At 53.5% G+C, this 18,485-nt stretch overlaps 6 protein-coding genes across 6 annotated transcripts; 1 reads left to right on the plus strand and 5 right to left on the minus strand.

Annotated features, from left to right (window-relative positions):
• Window positions 1-126: 126 nt before the first annotated feature.
• On the minus strand, window positions 127-1,838 carry HER10_EVM0009996 (40S ribosomal protein S2). The gene is made up of 3 exons (XM_035479466.1): window positions 1,438-1,838; window positions 1,000-1,257; window positions 127-930 (listed from the first exon to the last, which is right to left on the minus strand). Exons 1-3 carry the CDS (start codon window positions 1,705-1,707, stop codon window positions 673-675), a joined length of 786 nt encoding a protein of 261 aa, XP_035337592.1. The 5' UTR covers window positions 1,708-1,838; the 3' UTR covers window positions 127-672.
• A 300-nt stretch (window positions 1,839-2,138) lies between these two features.
• Window positions 2,139-3,992, minus strand: HER10_EVM0007285 (rhodanese-like domain-containing protein). Its single transcript, XM_035476844.1, has 2 exons — window positions 2,546-3,992; window positions 2,139-2,486 (listed from the first exon to the last, which is right to left on the minus strand). The coding sequence occupies exons 1-2, from the start codon at window positions 3,508-3,510 to the stop codon at window positions 2,432-2,434; spliced, it is 1,020 nt and encodes a 339-aa protein (XP_035337349.1). The 5' UTR covers window positions 3,511-3,992; the 3' UTR covers window positions 2,139-2,431.
• A 369-nt stretch (window positions 3,993-4,361) lies between these two features.
• On the plus strand, window positions 4,362-6,942 carry HER10_EVM0006854 (uncharacterized protein). Its single transcript, XM_035476427.1, has 5 exons — window positions 4,362-4,674; window positions 4,727-4,758; window positions 4,810-4,873; window positions 5,068-5,092; window positions 5,449-6,942. The coding sequence occupies exons 1-5, from the start codon at window positions 4,533-4,535 to the stop codon at window positions 6,557-6,559; spliced, it is 1,374 nt and encodes a 457-aa protein (XP_035337312.1). The 5' UTR covers window positions 4,362-4,532; the 3' UTR covers window positions 6,560-6,942.
• Window positions 6,943-7,895: 953 nt separating this feature from the next.
• HER10_EVM0003337 (uncharacterized protein) lies at window positions 7,896-9,494 on the minus strand (the record flags this gene model as incomplete). The annotated part of the gene is made up of 2 exons (XM_035473017.1): window positions 7,896-8,264; window positions 8,328-9,494. 2 exons carry the CDS (start codon window positions 9,492-9,494, stop codon window positions 7,896-7,898), a joined length of 1,536 nt encoding a protein of 511 aa, XP_035337049.1.
• A 914-nt stretch (window positions 9,495-10,408) lies between these two features.
• HER10_EVM0004459 (uncharacterized protein) lies at window positions 10,409-10,915 on the minus strand (the record flags this gene model as incomplete). Its single annotated transcript, XM_035474103.1, has 1 exon — window positions 10,409-10,915. One exon carries the CDS (start codon window positions 10,913-10,915, stop codon window positions 10,409-10,411), a length of 507 nt encoding a protein of 168 aa, XP_035337128.1.
• A 1,910-nt stretch (window positions 10,916-12,825) lies between these two features.
• On the minus strand, window positions 12,826-18,089 carry HER10_EVM0009375 (SNARE domain-containing protein). Its single transcript, XM_035478864.1, has 3 exons — window positions 14,848-18,089; window positions 13,990-14,772; window positions 12,826-13,936 (listed from the first exon to the last, which is right to left on the minus strand). The coding sequence occupies exons 1-3, from the start codon at window positions 15,110-15,112 to the stop codon at window positions 13,623-13,625; spliced, it is 1,362 nt and encodes a 453-aa protein (XP_035337529.1). The 5' UTR covers window positions 15,113-18,089; the 3' UTR covers window positions 12,826-13,622.
• Between the last annotated feature and the right edge of the window lie 396 nt (window positions 18,090-18,485).

An 18,485-nucleotide genomic window follows, 5' to 3' on the forward strand; every position in this document is an offset into this window, starting at 1 on the left:
TTTAAATATGCGCTATGTGATTGGGTCTTGTCAGTGAAAATCGGGTACCGAGCGAGTGTTCGTACGCTGCATTATGTACGCAGGGCCTAGATCTATAAACAGAGCCATCGTTACTTTCCCTCCGAGGATGGCTTGTACCTTCTGTCTCGAGAATTTATGTTTTGCCGTACATCCTCAAGAATAGAAAATATGGCTAAGTAGGTTTATGTCGAGAAAATCTCCAAGTATCGGTGCAGTAGGCAGAATGGTCGTCAATATCTAACGCGCTGTTCCGTAGCCCGTCGACGTCCATATGTCGCTTGATGAATGACTTTTGAACCGCTCGGTTGCCGGCGATGCTTGGCAAATCATTACTTCAACCCATCCTTTTCGAAATCCTAATTGCTCCGCAAAATGGCGCTCCAACATGGTATCACTCGGCCGGTGGGACGTTGTCTGGAAGGTATCGTAAAATTCATGCCCGTACTTATTTTTTGAAAAACCCGTCGGCTGCATTCAATGTTTGATCTTTATTTTCAGATCCGGAGCTAGTTTGCCCTTAGCCTTAATGTCATGCCCTGGCCAACCAACGATGCAGTGTAACACACGCAACTCCATGAAGAAATCCCGAAGCCGACACTTGTTCTTCTCATCTCCTCGCCGCCGACGTCTTCCCCATCATTCGCACATCCTCTAGTACTTCTTGCCCTCACGCAGGGTGTCCGCGTACTCCTCGAGAGGCGATCTGATGAGCTTGGTTTCCTTCCACAGGTTGGGGGTAAGGAAGCCGTAGGTGTTGGAGACGGCGGTGAAGGTGGCCTTGAGGGTGTTCTCGAGGGTCTTGGTGGAACCGGCGGAGGAGGTGTAGGCGTCCTCGACACCAGCGAGCTGGAGGAGACGCTTGACGGCGGGGGAGGCGACAAGGCCGGTACCGCGGGGGGCGGGAATGAGCTGCAGAATTCCATCTAGTCAGTTTCCTGTGTTCCTTTATGCGCAGAGTCAAATTCGGAGTGTACATACACGGACGGTGACGGAACCGCACTTTCCAGACTCCTTGGTGGGCAGGGAGTGGGGGGCACCGAGGTTGGTTCCCCAGTAACCGCGACGGACGGGGATGACGCTAAGCTTGGCGATGATGATGGCAGCGCGAATAGCGGTAGCGACTTCCTTGGAGGTCTTGATTCCGAGACCGACGTGTCCCTCAGAGTCACCGATAAGGACGATGGCCTTGAAACGGGTGCGCTGACCGGCACGGGTCTGCTTCTGGACGGGCTTGATCTGCAATTGGGGAAAAGAAACCACGAATTAGCATTTCCCTCCCTCTCCAAAAAAGCAGCATTGATATCCCAAATGACGCCCCGAGAACCCAAATCTTCATCTGCATTGGCGATTGTTGCGTCGTCGTCTGCGAAAATCGATTTCGGTTCCCGGTCGAATTGGAGTATTGTGTGTGCGCACCTTCATGACCTCATCCTTGAGCTTGGGCAGGAAGAAGTCGACAATCTGGTACTCCTTGATGGGCAGGGAGTGAAGGTAGATCTCCTCCATGGAGCTGATCTTGCCGGCCTTCACGAGACGACCGAGCTTGGTGACGGGCTGCCACTCCTTCTCCTCGCTCTTGCCGCCGCGACGTCCGCGACCACGGCCACGTCCACGGCCACGGTCACCGCCACGAGCTCCGAAACCACCACCTCCACGGGCGGGGGCGCTTGCACCACGGTCAGCCATTTTGTGTCGTCGGGTAAGGTGTGTTGAGCGCGCGAGTGAAAGAGACTGCTGCTGCGGTTAGTCCGGTTGCGTGGTGTTTCGAAGGGGGAGGAAGTTATTTCGCGATTCGGGTACAACTTTTTTTTGCGGGGGTCTGTGGTGGCTGTCAGGGCCGGCTGAATATTTTGCGATTGTGCTCAAGGCGGGCTCATTGGACGGGTTTGGCGAGCCCTAAGAGGGTGGCCTGAGCTTCGAGGCAGGAATCCAAGGTGAAGGGTGGGGGTCTCCACCTTGGTGTTTGCTCACCGAACCACACCGAGTTGGAGCACAGTGTGTCACGCGTGCAAGTTTACTGCGTTTGGGTGGTCTCGCACTTCAATTGGGTAGGGTGTTCTCAGCCATCAAATAGGAGAGAGATTGCAGCTTCGTCAGTTATCAACTTACCAACAGTACCGGGACGTATCGACAACCATTCTTTCTCCTCACTCATATGCGCACTGCAAGCTTTCAAACACGCAAATTGTCCATAATCGTGATCCATTACCGTGGCCTGCTATGTACACCAGCCACCTGCGTCCCTCCCCTAAACGACCAAAAGGCTGACGAACCTCTCCCATGCGCAATGCAAACTCCAAAGCTGTGATGTGCCGGATATCGTACATGAAAACCAGAGAAAACCAGAAGTGGGGTAGTGAGGGTATCGCAACTAGACGCAACTTGACGCTGCACTCTCTCGCTCCATCTCTTACTCGTTCTTCCTGATGAGTGAGTCAGAAGGCTTGACCCGCTGTGCCCATTCACTATGAAATATGTCAGCTTATCGAAAGTCCAGATATTGGTGAGAATTAATAGAACTTACGTCCAGCTTCCATCGTAGACTCTGCGCGTCCCAGGAGAGCCCCATCCAGCCTCCTCGAGAGCGGTCTCAATGACACAGGCAGTTACGCCGGTTCCGCAGCTCGAGACGATGGGTTTCTCAGGGTTGACAGCCTTCTCCCGGAAGATCTGCTTGAGCTTCTCCGCGGGGTAGAACGTCTTGGTCTCGGGATCCAAGACGGCAGTCATCGGGATGTTAATGGAACCGGGCATGTGGCCAGACGACAGGCCAGGTCTGGGTTCCGGATCGGTGCCCGCGAAACGGCCGGGGGACCTCGCATCGAGGATCTGTACACCTTCCGCGCCCTCCTTGTTGTGGTCCAGCGCAATCTCGCGCACCTCCTCGAACTCGGCGACCTTGCCCTCATCCAACTTGGGGATGGGGTAGGTACAGCACTCGACATTATAGAGCTCGCCAGACTCGGTAGGAAGACCCTGCTCGACCCAGAGCTTGAAGTTGTTCAGGACGTGGACCTTGGGGTGGCCAAAGATCTTGAGGGTCCAGCCGACGCGCGGGGCGCTGAAGATGCCCAACTCCTTGGTGTCGTAGACGACGACGGTGTCCTCCTTGCGGATGCCCAGCTCGCTCATGGCCGCTGCAAAGTCCTTGGCGGAAGGCAGCATATGGGGGTACTCGCTACGGCGGTCAATGACCTTGTCGAGGTCGAAGAAACGGGCTTTGGGAATCCGCTGTTGACGGTAGACCTCAATGCCGGTGCGGCCATCGTTGGGAAGGAACCATGAGGCGCAAAGGGGAATGGTGCGCGGTTCGGGGCTGATCTTGGAGGGGGGGTTCTTCTTGAGGGCCTCGTCGAGCTCCTTGGGGGTGACGAGGTAGGAGGAGAAGGAGCGGCGCGCAGCGAAGGCGGCGGTGGCCTGGAAAGAGCGCGCAGTGAATTGCGACAGCTTTGTGCCGCCCGCGGGTCGTAGGATAGCGATGGTGACCATTTTGACTGTGTCTGAATCAACTGGTTCTGGTATGGGCGGGTGATGTCAGATCAGGTTGGGAGGGATTGCCGGGTCGGGAGGAGCGGTGTCGGTCGATATCAGTCGGTGACGACGGCAATGGGCGGGAGCCCGGAACGCTGGGCCCTTTACCTTTCGGAAGGGTTAGAGGGAAAGAGGAAAATCACCACAAATGCTTGAGCCGCAGAGGCATTGCATGTGGTGGTTTTCAGTGCGGGGTTGGAGGTAAGGTAATTGGAAGGAAATGTGGAAGAGGGGAAAGCTCTAAATGAGGCTTGCCGTCACTACCGTCTTTTTTTCCCTTTTGCTGATGGTTGTTTGTTCTGGGCGCCGCGGTCGGTGGTCACTACTGGTGGTGGTGGTGGACTGGTGGTTATGGGTGGTGGTGTCGGACGGGATTTTTTGGAGAAGGAGCAATGTAGCCAGGCCGCAAGGATTGGATGGAATGGGAATGGGGTACCCTCTACCTCGGAGGGATTGTCAGAGTCGCTGGAATTCGGGGGGCGTCCACTGGTTCCCAGTCAGTGATAAGCGGGAGGAGACAGAGGAGGTCGGGGTCCGGCCGGTCACCAGTGACTCCGTTTAAGTGGAGCATCGCGACAAACCGCCTGGGAAAACGAAGCAAAAAGCGACAAGGTGCGGTGGCCGACTGGCTGTACGTACTCCGTGAGTGGGAACGGTTGGCGCGAATGCGGGGAGCTTGGGCCATGTCGCCATCTGGTTTTGACATGATTGACTGGCTGCAGGGCCCTGTTGCCCCGCAGTTTTTACAAGTCCCACCTTCCATGGGCACTTGCCAGTCCGCCGTGGTCCCGCCTTCCCAACTCCAACAAACAAAAGCCCCAGGCTAAAATCACGACAACAAGATTACCACTTCATGCAAAGAAACAGAGGGTCTCATTCAAGCATATCACTCTTTCTCGCAACAGTGTTTATCTGAAAACACTGACGACAAACGAATCATATTCCCCAGATATCAAACCCTAGCGACAACAACATCCCTCATGAAGGTCAAGATCACCCGGTGGAACACCGTCGCGACGTGGCGGTGGGATATCCCCGAAGACGACGTCTGCGGTATCTGCCAAGTCCACTTTGACGGCACATGTCCAACCTGCAAGTATCCTGGTGATGACTGCAGCATCCGTATGTTCTTTTCTACCTCCCGGGACACCATTGCGTAACTAATATCAACTAGTGTCTGGCAAGTGTGGTCACAACTTCCATATGGTATGTTTGTCTTGCTTATCACCGTATTGCCTCCGCTGACACAACTCAAAGCATTGCATCCTGGAATGGATCAAGCAGGACTCAGCAAAGGGCCAATGCCCAATGTGCCGCCAAAGTAAGTTTCATCTCATATATTTGACAACATTCTCTTTGGGTCAACACCAACTGACATATTCTAGAATTCGAGTTCACTGATCCAAAGAATGAGACAAATGAGAGCTAGGGGTTTCTCATGGAAATGATTTGACATGGTTGGCGTTCGGCGAACTGTTTTAGCGATACCCAAAGCCCTTGTGAAGGCTCTTTGAGACTGGCGAACGGACGTTGCGGTCCTGTCAGCCGTTCCATCGCGGGCTAAAGAGAAGACCCCCACATATAGTCTAGATTTGTTCGGGTCAAGATGAAATAAATATTACGGTGTTCGTGGTAGTGACAAGCAAAGACTCTTTGAACAATCACGTCTCATTCCGCTAACCTGAGACCAAGGCCTGACGGCGGGAAAGCATGGCCTCAGCTTGACTGAGCACGCAAAGAAGAAGTCAGATGATCATGAATTGTTGTAGAATATGTGTTTATAGATATTCCCGATGGAAGCAGAAAGCTGTTGTTGAAGGCAATGCGATTTCCCAATCTTATTCCTCTACTTGTTGAACTGATGTTCAAAGTTGGAGGTTCACAATCACATGCCAGGTCAGGCACCCCGCCGTCACGTGGCGATAGCGATAAGCCGTCCCCAGCAGCCTGGAACCGCTCCACCATGGCGCCCAACAGCTATCCAGCTAGCTCCTGTGCCACCCTGCAGCTCATCTTCGAGACCACCTCCGACCGCAGCTCCCATCCTATCCCAGGAAAAGATGACAATCAGCGCGACGCGAGGGACACTGTCAATACCAACACCTCAACTCCCCGCCGCCCGCCTCGCCTCCCCCGACCACCCTGGGAATACATTCCCCCTCGAAAGGATCACGCGACCACGGAGGAATTATACCGTCTGACGATGGCCGACGTCCCGACGTCCCCGCGCCCCGAGGCCGAACAGCCCGCCCAGGCGCCTTTGTCTTCGTCCTTCTCACAAGGCCAGAAGGCCGCCCTTGCCGGCTCACCACCCGACAACAAGCTTGGCACCGATACAACAACAGCCATCATCCCCACGTTGGAAGCAGATGACGTAGCTGAGAACGAGGCCGTCGACGAAGCCCTTCTGCCGAAGCTCGATCCTGCCGGTTTCTTTACCCTTGTCTCCAACTCCACAGCCAACACCACCCATCACCCGACCGTCAAGTACATCTTCTTAGACGATGACCCGGATACCCTCACAACCGCCCTCGCAGCGCATCACTCCTCGAACCAAATCTCGACGCCCTCGGCCTCGACCTCCAAATCCGGACCCGGAAAGAACCCGAACCCGGACCGAGCCGTCCTCCTCGATGTAGTACCCGGCGAAGATGGCCAGTGGAAAGTTTCCTCCGTCGCTAGTCTCAGCGCAGACTTCGCCGTGACCGATGCCAGCATATCTCGACAGGAGGGCGAGAAGGAGGGCGGGCTGGTGCTCAAGATTGAGGGCGTCGAAAGCGAGGGTGCCACAACGATGGGTGACAAGGAGAAGGATCGTGCAGAGAGCCTGCCCAGCTCTAATAGCGGTGTGGCGAAGTCTGTGAGCGAGGAGTACGGACCGCTGCTCGAGGATTTCGAGCGTAAGATGAGCGTCCTTCGGCGGGTCGTCAAGGCTGGTGAGGGTCGCGCTGAGAAGGCGCGTGAGACGAGGCCTTCTGATGTCGAGGCTGAACCGGCCGAGGAGTGATGCTTTAATGCGTGCACCTTTTCATCGAATTTCGTCCATTTACCAGCTTCATGATTGGGCCTCTGATATGGTCCACGGAGGACTCGAGACTTGTAATATCATGGTTTAAAGGTAAGAGCTCGAACACACGAGGACCAATTATGGATGCTGATCGGCTATAGAGAATGACAGAGAATTGCCCTACTGTCAGCTCAGGCTACGATGGCGGCGGTTGAGCAGCTGTATCTTTGTACGATTCACGAATCACGAATCATGATGAGAACCCGGAGTATAGATGCTTTTCTCTATCAACTACCTTAGGATGGCAGCAAGTAGCTCTGCTTTGAGATTGAAGCGACCTTGATAGTCCATAGCTTGGAATATGTCGTTGACAGGCAACCCGAATACGAGATCTGTATTTGAAAGTGAATTTTGTTGCACATGTTCTTACCCAATTGATACTGCAATGGATTTTCTCGAGGCACCGTTATTCCTCCACATCTTTTTCTATTTCCTTCTACTTGCGCACCAAGTCCATGCGCAATCACTTCAGTCTGATTCTCAACACGATTTTGAGTGATGGAAGGAAAAGGGAAGGCGTAGTTGAAGCGTCAGCTAGCCGGAAAGCAAGGAACGCATCTATGTGTAAGTTGTGCTTCTAGTCTTTTAAAAAAAAGCGACTCATGATGGCCACCGATACTGTGAGATTCTTGTTTTCGCAAAGTTGCCAAGCACTTGCGACATAGACTCATTAGCTGCTCATACTGACGGAGATTTCCCTTAGAGCAAGCGGCGATGGTCGTCGGCATATGCTCGAATGTTGGGTCGAGCCAAGAAGACGGCAACGAATCATCAGCAGCAGAAGCAGATATAAATGTAGCAAAGATTACCAGCCTTTCCGAAGTCCCATGGCCATTGTGGGACCTTCTTCCATATCTGGTGCTGGCAACTCCCGCGAAGTTCTCCACATCACCGCCTTTAAGAAAGACATCTTTTGCTAGCTATACGGTATCAGCCTCCAAGGTTAAGCACCACCGCACTCAGCCCTCACTGAAACGCATTGCCGTTCGTCGTCTCCGTATTCGTCAGGGATCCTCTAACGCGAGAGTGTGACTAATTGTGAACAGTTGAAGAAGAATAATGCACATTAGGGTGAATAATGCACAGGAACCAGAGGTTTGATCCCTCTTTCTCCCTCCCACCACTCAGTGGTCTAGCTCCACCTCTCTTGTCTCGAGGCCGTCACTGTGCTCATCGGTCTTTGAAATGCTGAATGCTCGTTTGTTCGACTTTTAAATATGCTTCAGTACTTATCATTGATACCTCAACTCTTGGCTATCAGTAGCTCAAGAGCTACCTACTGCCAGAGAAACCCACCATCCCTCCTCCACAACCCAGCAGGATCATACCGCCTCTGCACCTCCCGCAAAAACCGCCGATTCTCCTCGCCATAACTCGCCTGCACAGGCTGATTCAAAAGCGCATAATTCATATACCGCGGATTCGTCCTATAAAACGCCGCCTTCTCCGCAGACACCGCCCCGTCGCCCTCAACAGCATTCGAGCTCCTCACCCCAGGCGCAAACGACGTCGCCAGCCGGTCCCCATCCGCGCTGATACCCTCGACGAAACCAAACATCCTCTCGTCATCCTTGGCCTCCGCCCAGGCGAGCGTGTAGTCCACCCACGCGGCGTCCCCGGCGTCCGCATCGAGCCCCATCACGTTCTTGACGCCGCCGTCAGAGGCCACGCGGTCGCCGGCGCGCGTGACGGCCGCGGGGACCGGGACCAGCGCCATGGAGAAGATGCGCGCCTGGTCGCCCGCCGCCGTAGCGTTGGCTTTTTCGCGGAAGTTCTGCCACTGCTGCAGGTAGAGGTCCGCGCCCTGCTGCCCTTGGAGGTTGGGAAACGTGTGGCCGCCGATGAGCCAGCGCTTCAGGGGCAAGTTACCGTTATTGTTGGACGTGATGAGGGCGGAGAAGTTCTGCGTGGCGGTGCTATCTGCCGTGGGTTTAGCCGCGTAGAAGCCCGCAAAGGGGCTGGCGTCGCCCGCGGGCGGCGAGGAGGCGTTGTAGAAGACGTAGACGTTGAGGAAGTCCAGCTGCGGGTTCGCGCCGCCTCCCATGCTGAGGTAGATGTGCGATTGGGGGTCGTATCTTGCGCTGAAGGCCTGCGTGGCGGCGAAGACTTCATTGGCCTTGTCGAGCGAGAAGGTCAGGATGCCGGCCCAGACCTGGTTGGCGTGCGGGTACGTCTTGAGGGTGAAGCGCGTGACGATGCCGAACTGGTTCCCGCCGCCCTTGAGGGCGCGGAAGAGGTCCGGCTCGGAGGTGAGGTTGGCGTTGACGACGGTGCCGTCGGCAAGGACGACCTCGTAGTTGAGCACGTTGTCGCACGCCATGCCGTGGAGTCCGCTGAAGTAGCTCATGCCGCCGCCGAGGAGCAGACCGCCGACGCCGATGGATGCGAAGCGGCCCCCGATGACGGTCACGCCCTGGGGCTCGAGGGTCTTGTACACGTCTACCCAGCGGGCGCCGGAGCCGACGAGAGCGTAGCCCTTGTCTGCTACATTCTGGGTCTCGCTGATGGCGTCCATGGCGACGAGGACGCCGCCGTCGGTGCTGGACCATCCTGGGGACGAGCCGTGGCCGCCACTCTTGATAGCGAGTCTGACATCGTTGCCGCAGGTCGAGAGCACTTTTACGATGGACGCCACCTCCTCGGTGGTCCTGGGTCGTGTGATGCAGGCCGGGCTCAGGCCTCCGGCGGTTTGGCTCCAGTAGCCGTCCCGAACCGACTGGTAGTCTGTCGTGTTCGGTGCCGCGAACACCTCAGACGGCAGCGTAGAGGCGAGGATCAGGCATGCTTCGGCGGGCGAGGAGCACGAGTAGCCTTCTACTGCGAGGGGGGAGATTGACAAGAGGCCGCCCAATAGGGCCCTGGTGAACTGCTGCATGGAGTAAGAGCTATTCAGCATGACCACGAATCAGATGTTGTGTGTGTATGTATGCGAATAGGAAGATTACGTGAGATAGTGTTGGTTGCTCACATGTGTTTACAGTTTGTGCGACTACGGCGAGAAGCTTTTAAGTACTGCATCTTCACCGGCTGCCTCGGACGTCCAGAAAGACTCCTTTGCTAGAATAGAGTTCAGCATATAAGATTGCCCAGTGTGACATTGGGTCGGCATTTAATTGGAGGTATCCCACCGGCTTTCTTCAATGGTGTCGCTTACACCCGACAGAGTACGAGGCCTTCGCAATGACGTTGACGATTCGGAACAGGACAGCTTCGAAGACGTGTTCTATACATATACTTTATCGCGAGTGAATGAATTGAGTCTGTTTTCAGCGAATTCTTATAATTGTATAGTCGACTTAGCGATGCTCAGATTGTTGGACATCCAGAACTAATTGGCTTTGATGATCTGTTCGAGGGCTGAAGGCTGGAGTCCCAACTGCTTGTCTAAGTAAGTAGTGCAAGAAATTAGAAAAATGTAGTCAAGTAAACAGCAAGATTGAGTTCAAGTGGCAAGCTCCGATTGGCCCAGAGTCACCAATATGCAAGCCGTCTTCTGTCTTCAGATTGCTGAGGTCTTGGTGAGAACCTTAGTCTAATGCTCTAGACACAAGTTGGCGACAACTGCTGGTAACGGCCTGATGCCCTAGAATCAGCCTCTTTGGTGATTTTATGGAAGACAGCGGATATTTATTTTATGAGCAGTATATTGTCTGCTCCTCTAATACCTATGACATAGCCCTATGTGCGAGTATCAAGCTATATGGATTCAATCTCGCCGTCAACACAGTCTAATCTGCCAAACCTCTAGTCCCCGAGCACATCCGCCTCAGCCATCTCAGCAAGGTGTACTCAAATCAACTCCAACGGGTTCGTCCTATTTGCCGGCGGCGCAACCTGCAACGCATCCCAATGCTCAGCAATACACCCGCCCTCGAACCGCCAGATATCAACAGCAACAATATACCGCCCCATCCCGGGTCCCTCCACCTTCACATGGCTCCACCCGACGTTATCCGCGAACCCGGTGTTGGTGATAGTCACATTCCACTCGGCGATGAGGGGCGCAACCCAGGCCAGGCTGGCGTCGCGGTCGCCGTTGACGTTGGGGTTGTGGTTGATTGCGTTGAGGAGGATGTGCTCCCTCCCCGCGTGGTAGACGTCCTTTTCGATGTAAAACTTGCGGAGGAAGTTTGTAAAGATTATGGACTGCTCGGCGGAGGAGACGGGGTAGCCGGGGTTGCAGGTGAAGGATGGGACCGTGGTGGGCGCGGAAGCGTTGGTGTTGGTTTGGGCTTGGGCACCGGGGAGGGAGAGGAGCTGGAGGGCTGTGAGGGCGGAGAGCTTGGTGAAGAGCATGTTGGGCGATGAGATTGAGGTTGAGTTAGGAGTTTGATTTAGATAGAGAGAAGGAGGATGTGGTGAACGATGAGATGAACTGTAGACTGACTGAAGGTGTTGGTCTGAAGAATGAGACTTCCGAGATGCGAAAATCATGGACCTTATAACTTGATGCCTTCTTTGCATTTTGCAAGCCTACAAGTCACGAGAGCTTCAACTCTTGGCACAATTTGTTCAAGTTTGTAAGCAGATTATAATCCAGTAAGGAGGAACCCACGTTGCTTTGAAATCCAGGTAATTACGGGACAATATGTCTCTAGCGTGAACGTACATCGTGACCCCCATCACGTATCCTCGCAACATAAGGATTCCATTCTGCCGTGAGCTTCGCGTTGTGGTCTTGGCATGTCTACGAGGTAGGCTGGTACAGTAGAGTTGACAAATGTGGCTTGGCTATTGCGGATCTAGCTATTAGATGATATCTATGTTCAATGTCTAGTGGGCAATATTGCAGTGTTTCCATGGCCTCCAGATCTCTCCAAGGGTAGTAGAGGCTTGCAAGTCGTGGCGAAGCAACCGCGCGCGTGACGCAACATCTAAGAAAGTGTAATTGTGGGCCGGCATTTGGCTGAGCGCCAACGTTCCAAAAGTTGAATCAGTTCTGCGCCAGGCCATAATTGCTATTGAGAAGTCACGCAATTTTCTTTGGGATTTCCCGGCAACATGGCTTAACCCCATCTCATTATTGACCAAGGACGACAACTTGATGGGAAACTAACGTTATACGCTACAGAGACTGAAGGTAACACCTAGATCATGAGGGATACTTCAGATGTAGGGCAGATTGAGTAATACACTTACTTGTACTTACAGCAAAGAACTTCATCGTCTGGAATTTCAAGGCTTTTGATTACGGAGTATGTCTTCCTGTTCAAAAGCTTCCCACGTAGCCCTGGTCGATGAAAAATCCATCTGAGCATCTCTTGCTGGAGCGTGGTCAGTCGAGGACAGCGTTCATCGACTATGGCATCTGACTTGACTTACACCTTGGAAATATGACGACGTTACTAAATCCCCAGCCAATTCACGCCTTTGTTACTTTCCGAATACCCGCGCGGCGTTAAATGGGACAGGGAATACGAACACCTCTACGGATTACCAAACTCTCTGTAGGCACTCCGTAATTACTCTTACCATGGAGGAACAAATACACCTAGTTCTGCGCTAGCTACCGTTTGTCTTTAAGAGTTGACCGCGCACAGGCCAACAGAGAGGAGTGTCGACCAGTCAGCGGACAGACATTTTGTAAACTATCCCACCGGGCCGCCAACCTCCACTTACTTACCTTCCAAACTTTCTTCAAAGGCAGTCGAAATTAACAGCTTTACCGAGCGCTGTTGGACGAGCCATATTCAGTTTTGTGTCGTCTTCTGTGGTTTGATCAAAGAGCCATTGCAAGAGCGTGTGCTTTTGTAATCTTTTTGTAAATGAGATGAAGGCTCGCTGGGTGTACATAAATGCCCTTGGTCCCCCTTCTTCAGCAGTGAATGCTGTTAAGAAGGCTTGTTTCCAGTGAAGACCAAGGGCTAGGTAATGGACTCGATTTTGGTTCTTGGTATGGAGCCATAAAAGTTGAAATGCGTTGAAAATACAGAGTATTGGGCCTCGGAATATAAGCGGTTAGACAAAGACACTCATTCACTCAATATCAAACGCTGAGAAACACAACGGGAGATAAAATAAGTTGGGACGATAGTCTACTTCAGATCCAAACAGAATCATGAAGCTGGTCTTCTTTTGCCTTGAGAAAATTGTCGAGTATCGAGGTTCATGAGTAAGTCAAATGGCTTCATCCCAACCACATGTATATCATTAGCAACAAGAAAACCGAGAAGTAATATCAAGGCCCTCTAGTATGTGCACATAACTCGGATGTTCTATCGCTGCGATTTTATCTTGACAAGGGCACCAAACCCTTGTTCAGCTCGTATATACAGGTAACCTCACAAATAGCATAGACTCAAAGTTGACCACAGTTTTGCGGAACCACGACAACAACATCCCATGGAAACATCACCAAGTTAAAAGCCATCCAAGTATTAAAAGCGTCAAGTTTAAAAAAGGTGACTATATTTACGAACCACTCATGCCAACGCCCCTAATGCAACAAATAAAACTATAAAAAAGGAGGCACACAACGATCAGAGTCGCAGGTAAAAGGTAGCTAGCTAAGAAAACGCCCGCACAAGTGTGTTCGATAGCTTTCGCCTCCTCTCGAAGAATCCGAAAAAAAGGAGAACCTTTCGAATCCAAGACGCAACACAAGAAAAAGGGGAAGCACGGATGGTTTTGGTTGAACAAGTAAAGAAAGTCTGGTTATGGGTATACAAAAACACCCTACGAAACAAGTGTGTAGTCCACTTTTGCTTTGGCCTGGGGACCTGGGCTCCGCAGGACTCTTTTCCCCCTCAATTTTCGTGTTTGGTTTCCCCCTTACCCAGCAGCAAAAAGAGATATGAAGTTAACCTTCCATATAATCCGTCCGTCTATAAAAAGCGGCGAGAAGCTCTTAATTGGTAATGGTAGTGAGAAATCAATCTAGACGTCGAGTCGGAGGGACGGTATACTGGTGGTGTTAGAGAAGCCTCGAGTGCGTTATGAGGCGGTGGATAAAGGCGGTATGATGGGTATTTTGTACAGAGTCGGGAATAATACGATGGGCCGTCTAGTTGCGGACAGCAGGCATGTCGACCTTGCCGCCGAAGCGGGCGACGACAGCTGAGTCTTGCACAGTGGCGGTCGGCTCCCAGGTAGCTCCCTGCTGAACCATGCGGCGCATGATGCGGCTCGTTGTCTTCAGAATCTGAGGGTGAGCGGCGCCAGTATCGACAGGGACCGAGTTCGAGAAGTCGGGCAGCTCGAGCATGCCAATGTTGCGCTTCGCGCGGGCGGTGGTGGCGGGAGCCGGAGCAGCCTGACCGGGCTTGATAATGGCGAAGTAAATGGCAACGATGACAGCGATGATAATGATAATAAGGACTGTAGACAATTAGCAGGATATCCAGACCACTCCACAGATAACGCAGACTTACCGCAGATACCCAGGCACCACCACTTCTTCCTCTTGGTCGCCTTGGCGGTGGTAATTGCGGTTCCGATTTCTTGGTTGCCCTTGTCGAGGTTCTCAACGACCTCCTCACCCTTCTGCTCGATCTGCGTAACGGCGGCCTCTTGCTGCACAATCAATGTGTCCATATCCTGGAACAGCTGTGCGAGCTCGTTCAGTTGTTGCTCGATCTTCAGCAGGGCGGCTTGGCGATCCTGCACGGCGTTGAGCACGGCATTGGCCTGGGCCTGGCGACCGCTCTGCATCACGGCCTGCTGGAAGATCTGGGCACCGGCACCAGCATCCTCAACCGCCTCGCGAACCTCTCGCTCGTCGGCATCGGGTCGGACAATACGGTACTGGCGGGCCATCTGGTCCTGGGTACGCTTGCGGAAGGCCGACTCGACCTGCTGGTACTGCTGGATAGCACCCTTCAGGCGGCGATCGATACGGCCGACCTGCGGCGAGTTTCTGGCAGACTGGCCATCGGGCGAGGACTTGACTTGGCGCACGCGATCGGTAAGGCCGCGGTACAGGGTCATCGTCTCGGAGGAGAGGGCGTCGAGTTGGCGGACCGTCGATGAGTTTGCTGATGTGTCGGCATCGGTCAGGGTACGCTCCTGCAGCATGCGCAGCTGGTTCAGGTTGGCCTCAATCTCGTCGATTCCTTGGTCGATGGATCGGCACTCGTTCAGGATGGCGTTAGGATCCGATGACTGGCCGAAGCCGCTGGCGTTCTGGGCGAGGGATTCCATCTCGACGTTGGCGCCTGGTCGGACAGACAAAAGTCAGCAAAAGAGCGCGTACGACCGTCGCGGTCAGGTCGTACCATATTGGTCCCTACCCATAGCTGGTCCCTGGTTGTATCCTCTGTTTCCACCACCGCCGTAGGGAGAAGGTCCCGAGCCGAAGCCCTGCTGAGGAGGACCTCTGGCAGGAGCTCCGCCTCCGTATCCTCCACCGGGACCATCGTCCCGCTGGTCAAAGGGGTTTTGACGACCACCGTATCTATGCTCGTCTGTCAGTATTCCGCGTTCGGAGAGGTCGTACTCGTCGTCGTGTGTCCCGTCGGCTCCATGGGAGAGAGAAACATACCCGTACTGCGCCATTATGTTAGTTTTCTTCGACGAATATCGGTGGCAGGAAGAACGGTCGGGTCAATTAGGTTAGGGGAGGTAGGATGGATGAAAGGGTAAAGAAAAAAGGCGTCAATCGTAAACAAGGAAGAGCAATCGAAATGGGCAAATGCAACGCAACCAGGCTGAAGCAAGTATGATGATGTGCAAAAAAGGTTGGTGATCGCAGGAAGTCAAAGTTTGCGATGTTGCGGCTTTGCGAAGAGTGTGCGGACAAGGCAACGGGAACGGGATCGGGAACGGGTGGACTTTCTCGACTTCGAGAAGGGAAGGGCAGCGCAGCAACGTGCGATTGACACGAGGACGACAGGACGTAATGCAACGTTGGTAGGGCAGGGCAGCGTGCAGAGTGAGGGTTGAACAAGGCGAGGACGGGCGGGCGAAACACCGGAAGTGCGAGGGTTGGGGTGAAACACTGACACTCATGTTGCTTCTGCGAAGCGCGAAGGCTTCTTCCTTGCGCGACGATGATGCGAGTTTGGTAGACGCTCAGGGGCGAATGCAATTTGTGATAGTATTGCTTTGTTGGATGAACGTCGTCGTGGTCTCGCGCGCGGTGGCTTTGGCAGGAAGGAAGATGTGTAAGGCCTTTTGAGTTGATGTTTTGTTGATTGTGGCAGAAAAAGAAGCAAGTTGAGTACGGGTAGAAAGGGCGAAGGAGAAGAAGGGGGGGCGGCGGCGGATGAGATGAATTGGCGTTGTGGTTGTAGCGTCGAAAGTGACGGTGTGGTCCAGGTCCAAGTCCAGGTCCAGGTCCAGGTACGACTTTCACACAGAGTCGCTCTCAGGCTTGGACGACAGAAGTCTCAGGCTCGTTTTTTCTGGGTCAATGGTCGTCGACTGGGGGGGCGATGAAGCGAGACGAGGCGAATGGGCCACAATCCACAATTGCACAGGGCCTTGGACGCAGGAACGTGGGCGTCAAGCGTGTGGCTTGAAGCGCTTCTTTGTAGCAGAAATTCGAATTGTCTGTTCGGGACGGGGGCGCGGTGCTTGGGGTGCCCCTGGCTTGCGGAACGATCGCCGTTTAGGTAGCTTTCTGGCTCCAGTAGGAGAGATGATTGGAGGGGCCCCGGCTTATTGGCAACAACCACTCTACGGAGTAGAGAGAGCTTGTGTGTGTGTGAGTGTGCTCAGTTGTTCTTTTATTTAAACTGGGTTGACGAAAGGGCCGTTCCTTTTTTTAGTGTTTTTTCTCGCCTGGGGTGAGTGTGTGTCTGTGAGATTATGATTTCGTCGTTCGTCAACGGCGTCGTCGTCTCAGAGTCGGATGAGTAAGCTACAATACACACTCTCTTTCGAAAGAATGAGTGAGCGATTGAGAGTGAGAGTGAGAGTGAGATTTGAGTGCGAGTGTATTCGTGGATGGGCGGGCTTGGCGAGGTACCTGCATGCGACGAAAAAAGGTCCCAATCGAGGCAGGGGCCGACGATGCAACGCGAGGGAAAGGGGGGGACGTCGTTGTCTGTCACTCTCTCACCCACTCACTGTTGGCTGTGGTGACACTGGTGAGGTGAGAAAACCTGAAAAAACGACTGTGTTCAGGGCTGTGTGAGACTCTCTCGATGGTGTGTGAGAATGTGAGAACGTGAGTGAGTCTGGGCTGTCTCGACTCAGGCGGGTGCGGCCAGCGGCAGGTGATTGGTCGAGAAGTGTCGAGGACTGGACCCTGAAGCTTGGACTTTTGCCTTCTCTTGTTCGGGTGCGCTGTAACTGTAACAAGCGGCGGGCGATGAATGGAGGCGAATAAACTTGAGGCGCTGGCGGGAGATGGTCCAATGCCGGCGTCCTAAAATTAATGCGACTTTCTTCAAGATTGTCTGATGTTGGTGGTATTGGCTCGATGGATGCTTCGATCAAGTGTTCGCTGGCCGGTCGGTGCTGCTGACTGAAGCAATACCTCCTTTTTTTTCACCCTTCTTATGCTGGAATTGGCTTCCAACGTGCAACTTGCTCCCTTATGCTTTCAAGGTGTCGCTGACTGTCCGTTCGTGCCACTGTCGGAACTCTTCGAAAAAAGGCTAACCTTGAATTTGGTGAAGAGGGCTGCCTCTTCTGATGATGCGGCGGGCCTCGTCCTGGTGGCTTGTAACGACCCGTTCAGAGGCGATTACGATGGAGGTGTCGAAGGCGAAGAGGTCGACAGGGATGTTGATGACGGGAATTGTGAGCCAATCGAAATGGTCCCATCAAAGTTCAAGAGAGTCCACACAAGTGTGTCTCTTGTCTCCTCTTTCTCTTGGTGGTGGTGGCAGTGGTTTCAACTGCACCCAGCTCGACAGCGTTTCGTTGGCTGGTAAGAATAGAAGCAGCCGAAGCCAGATAGGTAGGTAGCGGCAGGCTTAGCTACTGTGGCTAAACCTCTCAGTCGCTGCTCTTCGTCGCTCGTGGCGTCGTCGGTTTGTGAGGTTGCAGCGCAAAAGTTGCGAAATGTCAATCAAGCGTTCGACGATCCAGATCTCTCCACTCGTTTGGGAACTGGACACCTCGTGTTTCTTTCGCTGCCGTCTTCCCGTTTCTCGTTTTCCCGCTTTTTCTGTTCTGTCTCCGCGAACACGGGATTTCTTGTGGGTTGCAGTCGAGTAAATCTGCTGGAGCAACAATGTCGATCAATTCCACAGCACCCGTTCTGAACCTGTCGCTAGGGTCACAGGCAATCGAGCCTGTGGCTGGTCGAAGCAATGACGCTGATGATCGAGCTTAGTGGTGTTTAGGTACTTCTTTGGTGCGATGACGCCTGTGAGGAGGTCGATGCGCCTTTCGTACGGATGACGAGGTATCAAAAACAAGCAACACCAAGCAATAGAATTGGAAAATTGCGAGGAAAAGTTCACGACCACGACCGCGAACCGGTAAACGGGGACTTCAGCCTCTTAAACAACCAATCCATACAAGCTCCCCAATCATCCCATCGCCCATCAACTCTAGGGAATTATCGATCCTTCCGGCCACTTTCAACACCACCCCGCTCGCTTCTCAGCTTACGGTCTCGGAAGCGCGAGACTAACACATGCAACTGCAAGCCTCTTTCCCCTCCCTCTCCCCTTCCTGTCTACGGCTGAGCTGTTTAGTCTCGCCTAGCGAGGGAGAAAGGAAAACGGGCTTCGGACTGCCTCGGGCTACCTACTCATTCACCTCAATTTTGCTTGCGGATCTGCGGCGTGTAATCGTGTCAGGAACACTCACTCAACCCAAAGCTGCACCACCCCCCCGGCAAGGCCTCATCTTCCTTCGCCCCAATTAGACTCGGTTCCATGCAAGCCGTAAGCTCGCCATCAGGCTACAAGCAGGCTGGTTAGTTCAGCTTACAACCAGCCCACTTTCCTCAAAGCCTTCCTATTCCTTC

Source organism: Colletotrichum scovillei (genome assembly GCF_011075155.1).
Source record: "Colletotrichum scovillei strain TJNH1 chromosome Unknown Contig00002, whole genome shotgun sequence".
Taxonomy (NCBI): domain Eukaryota; kingdom Fungi; phylum Ascomycota; class Sordariomycetes; order Glomerellales; family Glomerellaceae; genus Colletotrichum; species Colletotrichum scovillei.

Coding starts and splice junctions, on each gene's coding strand:
- HER10_EVM0007285 (XM_035476844.1), bottom strand. CDS start 3,510: ATGGTCACCATCGCTATCCTACGACCCGCGGGCGGCACAAAGCTGTCG. Junction 2,487..2,545: donor GTCTACGATGGAAGCTGGAC/GTAAGTTCTATT, acceptor CATATTTCATAG/TGAATGGGCACAGCGGGTCA.
- HER10_EVM0009996 (XM_035479466.1), bottom strand. CDS start 1,707: ATGGCTGACCGTGGTGCAAGCGCCCCCGCCCGTGGAGGTGGTGGTTTC. Junction 1,258..1,437: donor TCAAGGATGAGGTCATGAAG/GTGCGCACACAC, acceptor CCCCAATTGCAG/ATCAAGCCCGTCCAGAAGCA. Junction 931..999: donor GCGGTTCCGTCACCGTCCGT/GTATGTACACTC, acceptor GGAATTCTGCAG/CTCATTCCCGCCCCCCGCGG.
- HER10_EVM0009375 (XM_035478864.1), bottom strand. CDS start 15,112: ATGGCGCAGTACGGGTATGTTTCTCTCTCCCATGGAGCCGACGGGACA. Junction 14,773..14,847: donor CAACCAGGGACCAGCTATGG/GTAGGGACCAAT, acceptor CTGTCCGACCAG/GCGCCAACGTCGAGATGGAA. Junction 13,937..13,989: donor GTGGTGCCTGGGTATCTGCG/GTAAGTCTGCGT, acceptor AATTGTCTACAG/TCCTTATTATCATTATCATC.
- HER10_EVM0006854 (XM_035476427.1), top strand. CDS start 4,533: ATGAAGGTCAAGATCACCCGGTGGAACACCGTCGCGACGTGGCGGTGG. Junction 4,675..4,726: donor TGGTGATGACTGCAGCATCC/GTATGTTCTTTT, acceptor AATATCAACTAG/TGTCTGGCAAGTGTGGTCAC. Junction 4,759..4,809: donor GTGGTCACAACTTCCATATG/GTATGTTTGTCT, acceptor CACAACTCAAAG/CATTGCATCCTGGAATGGAT.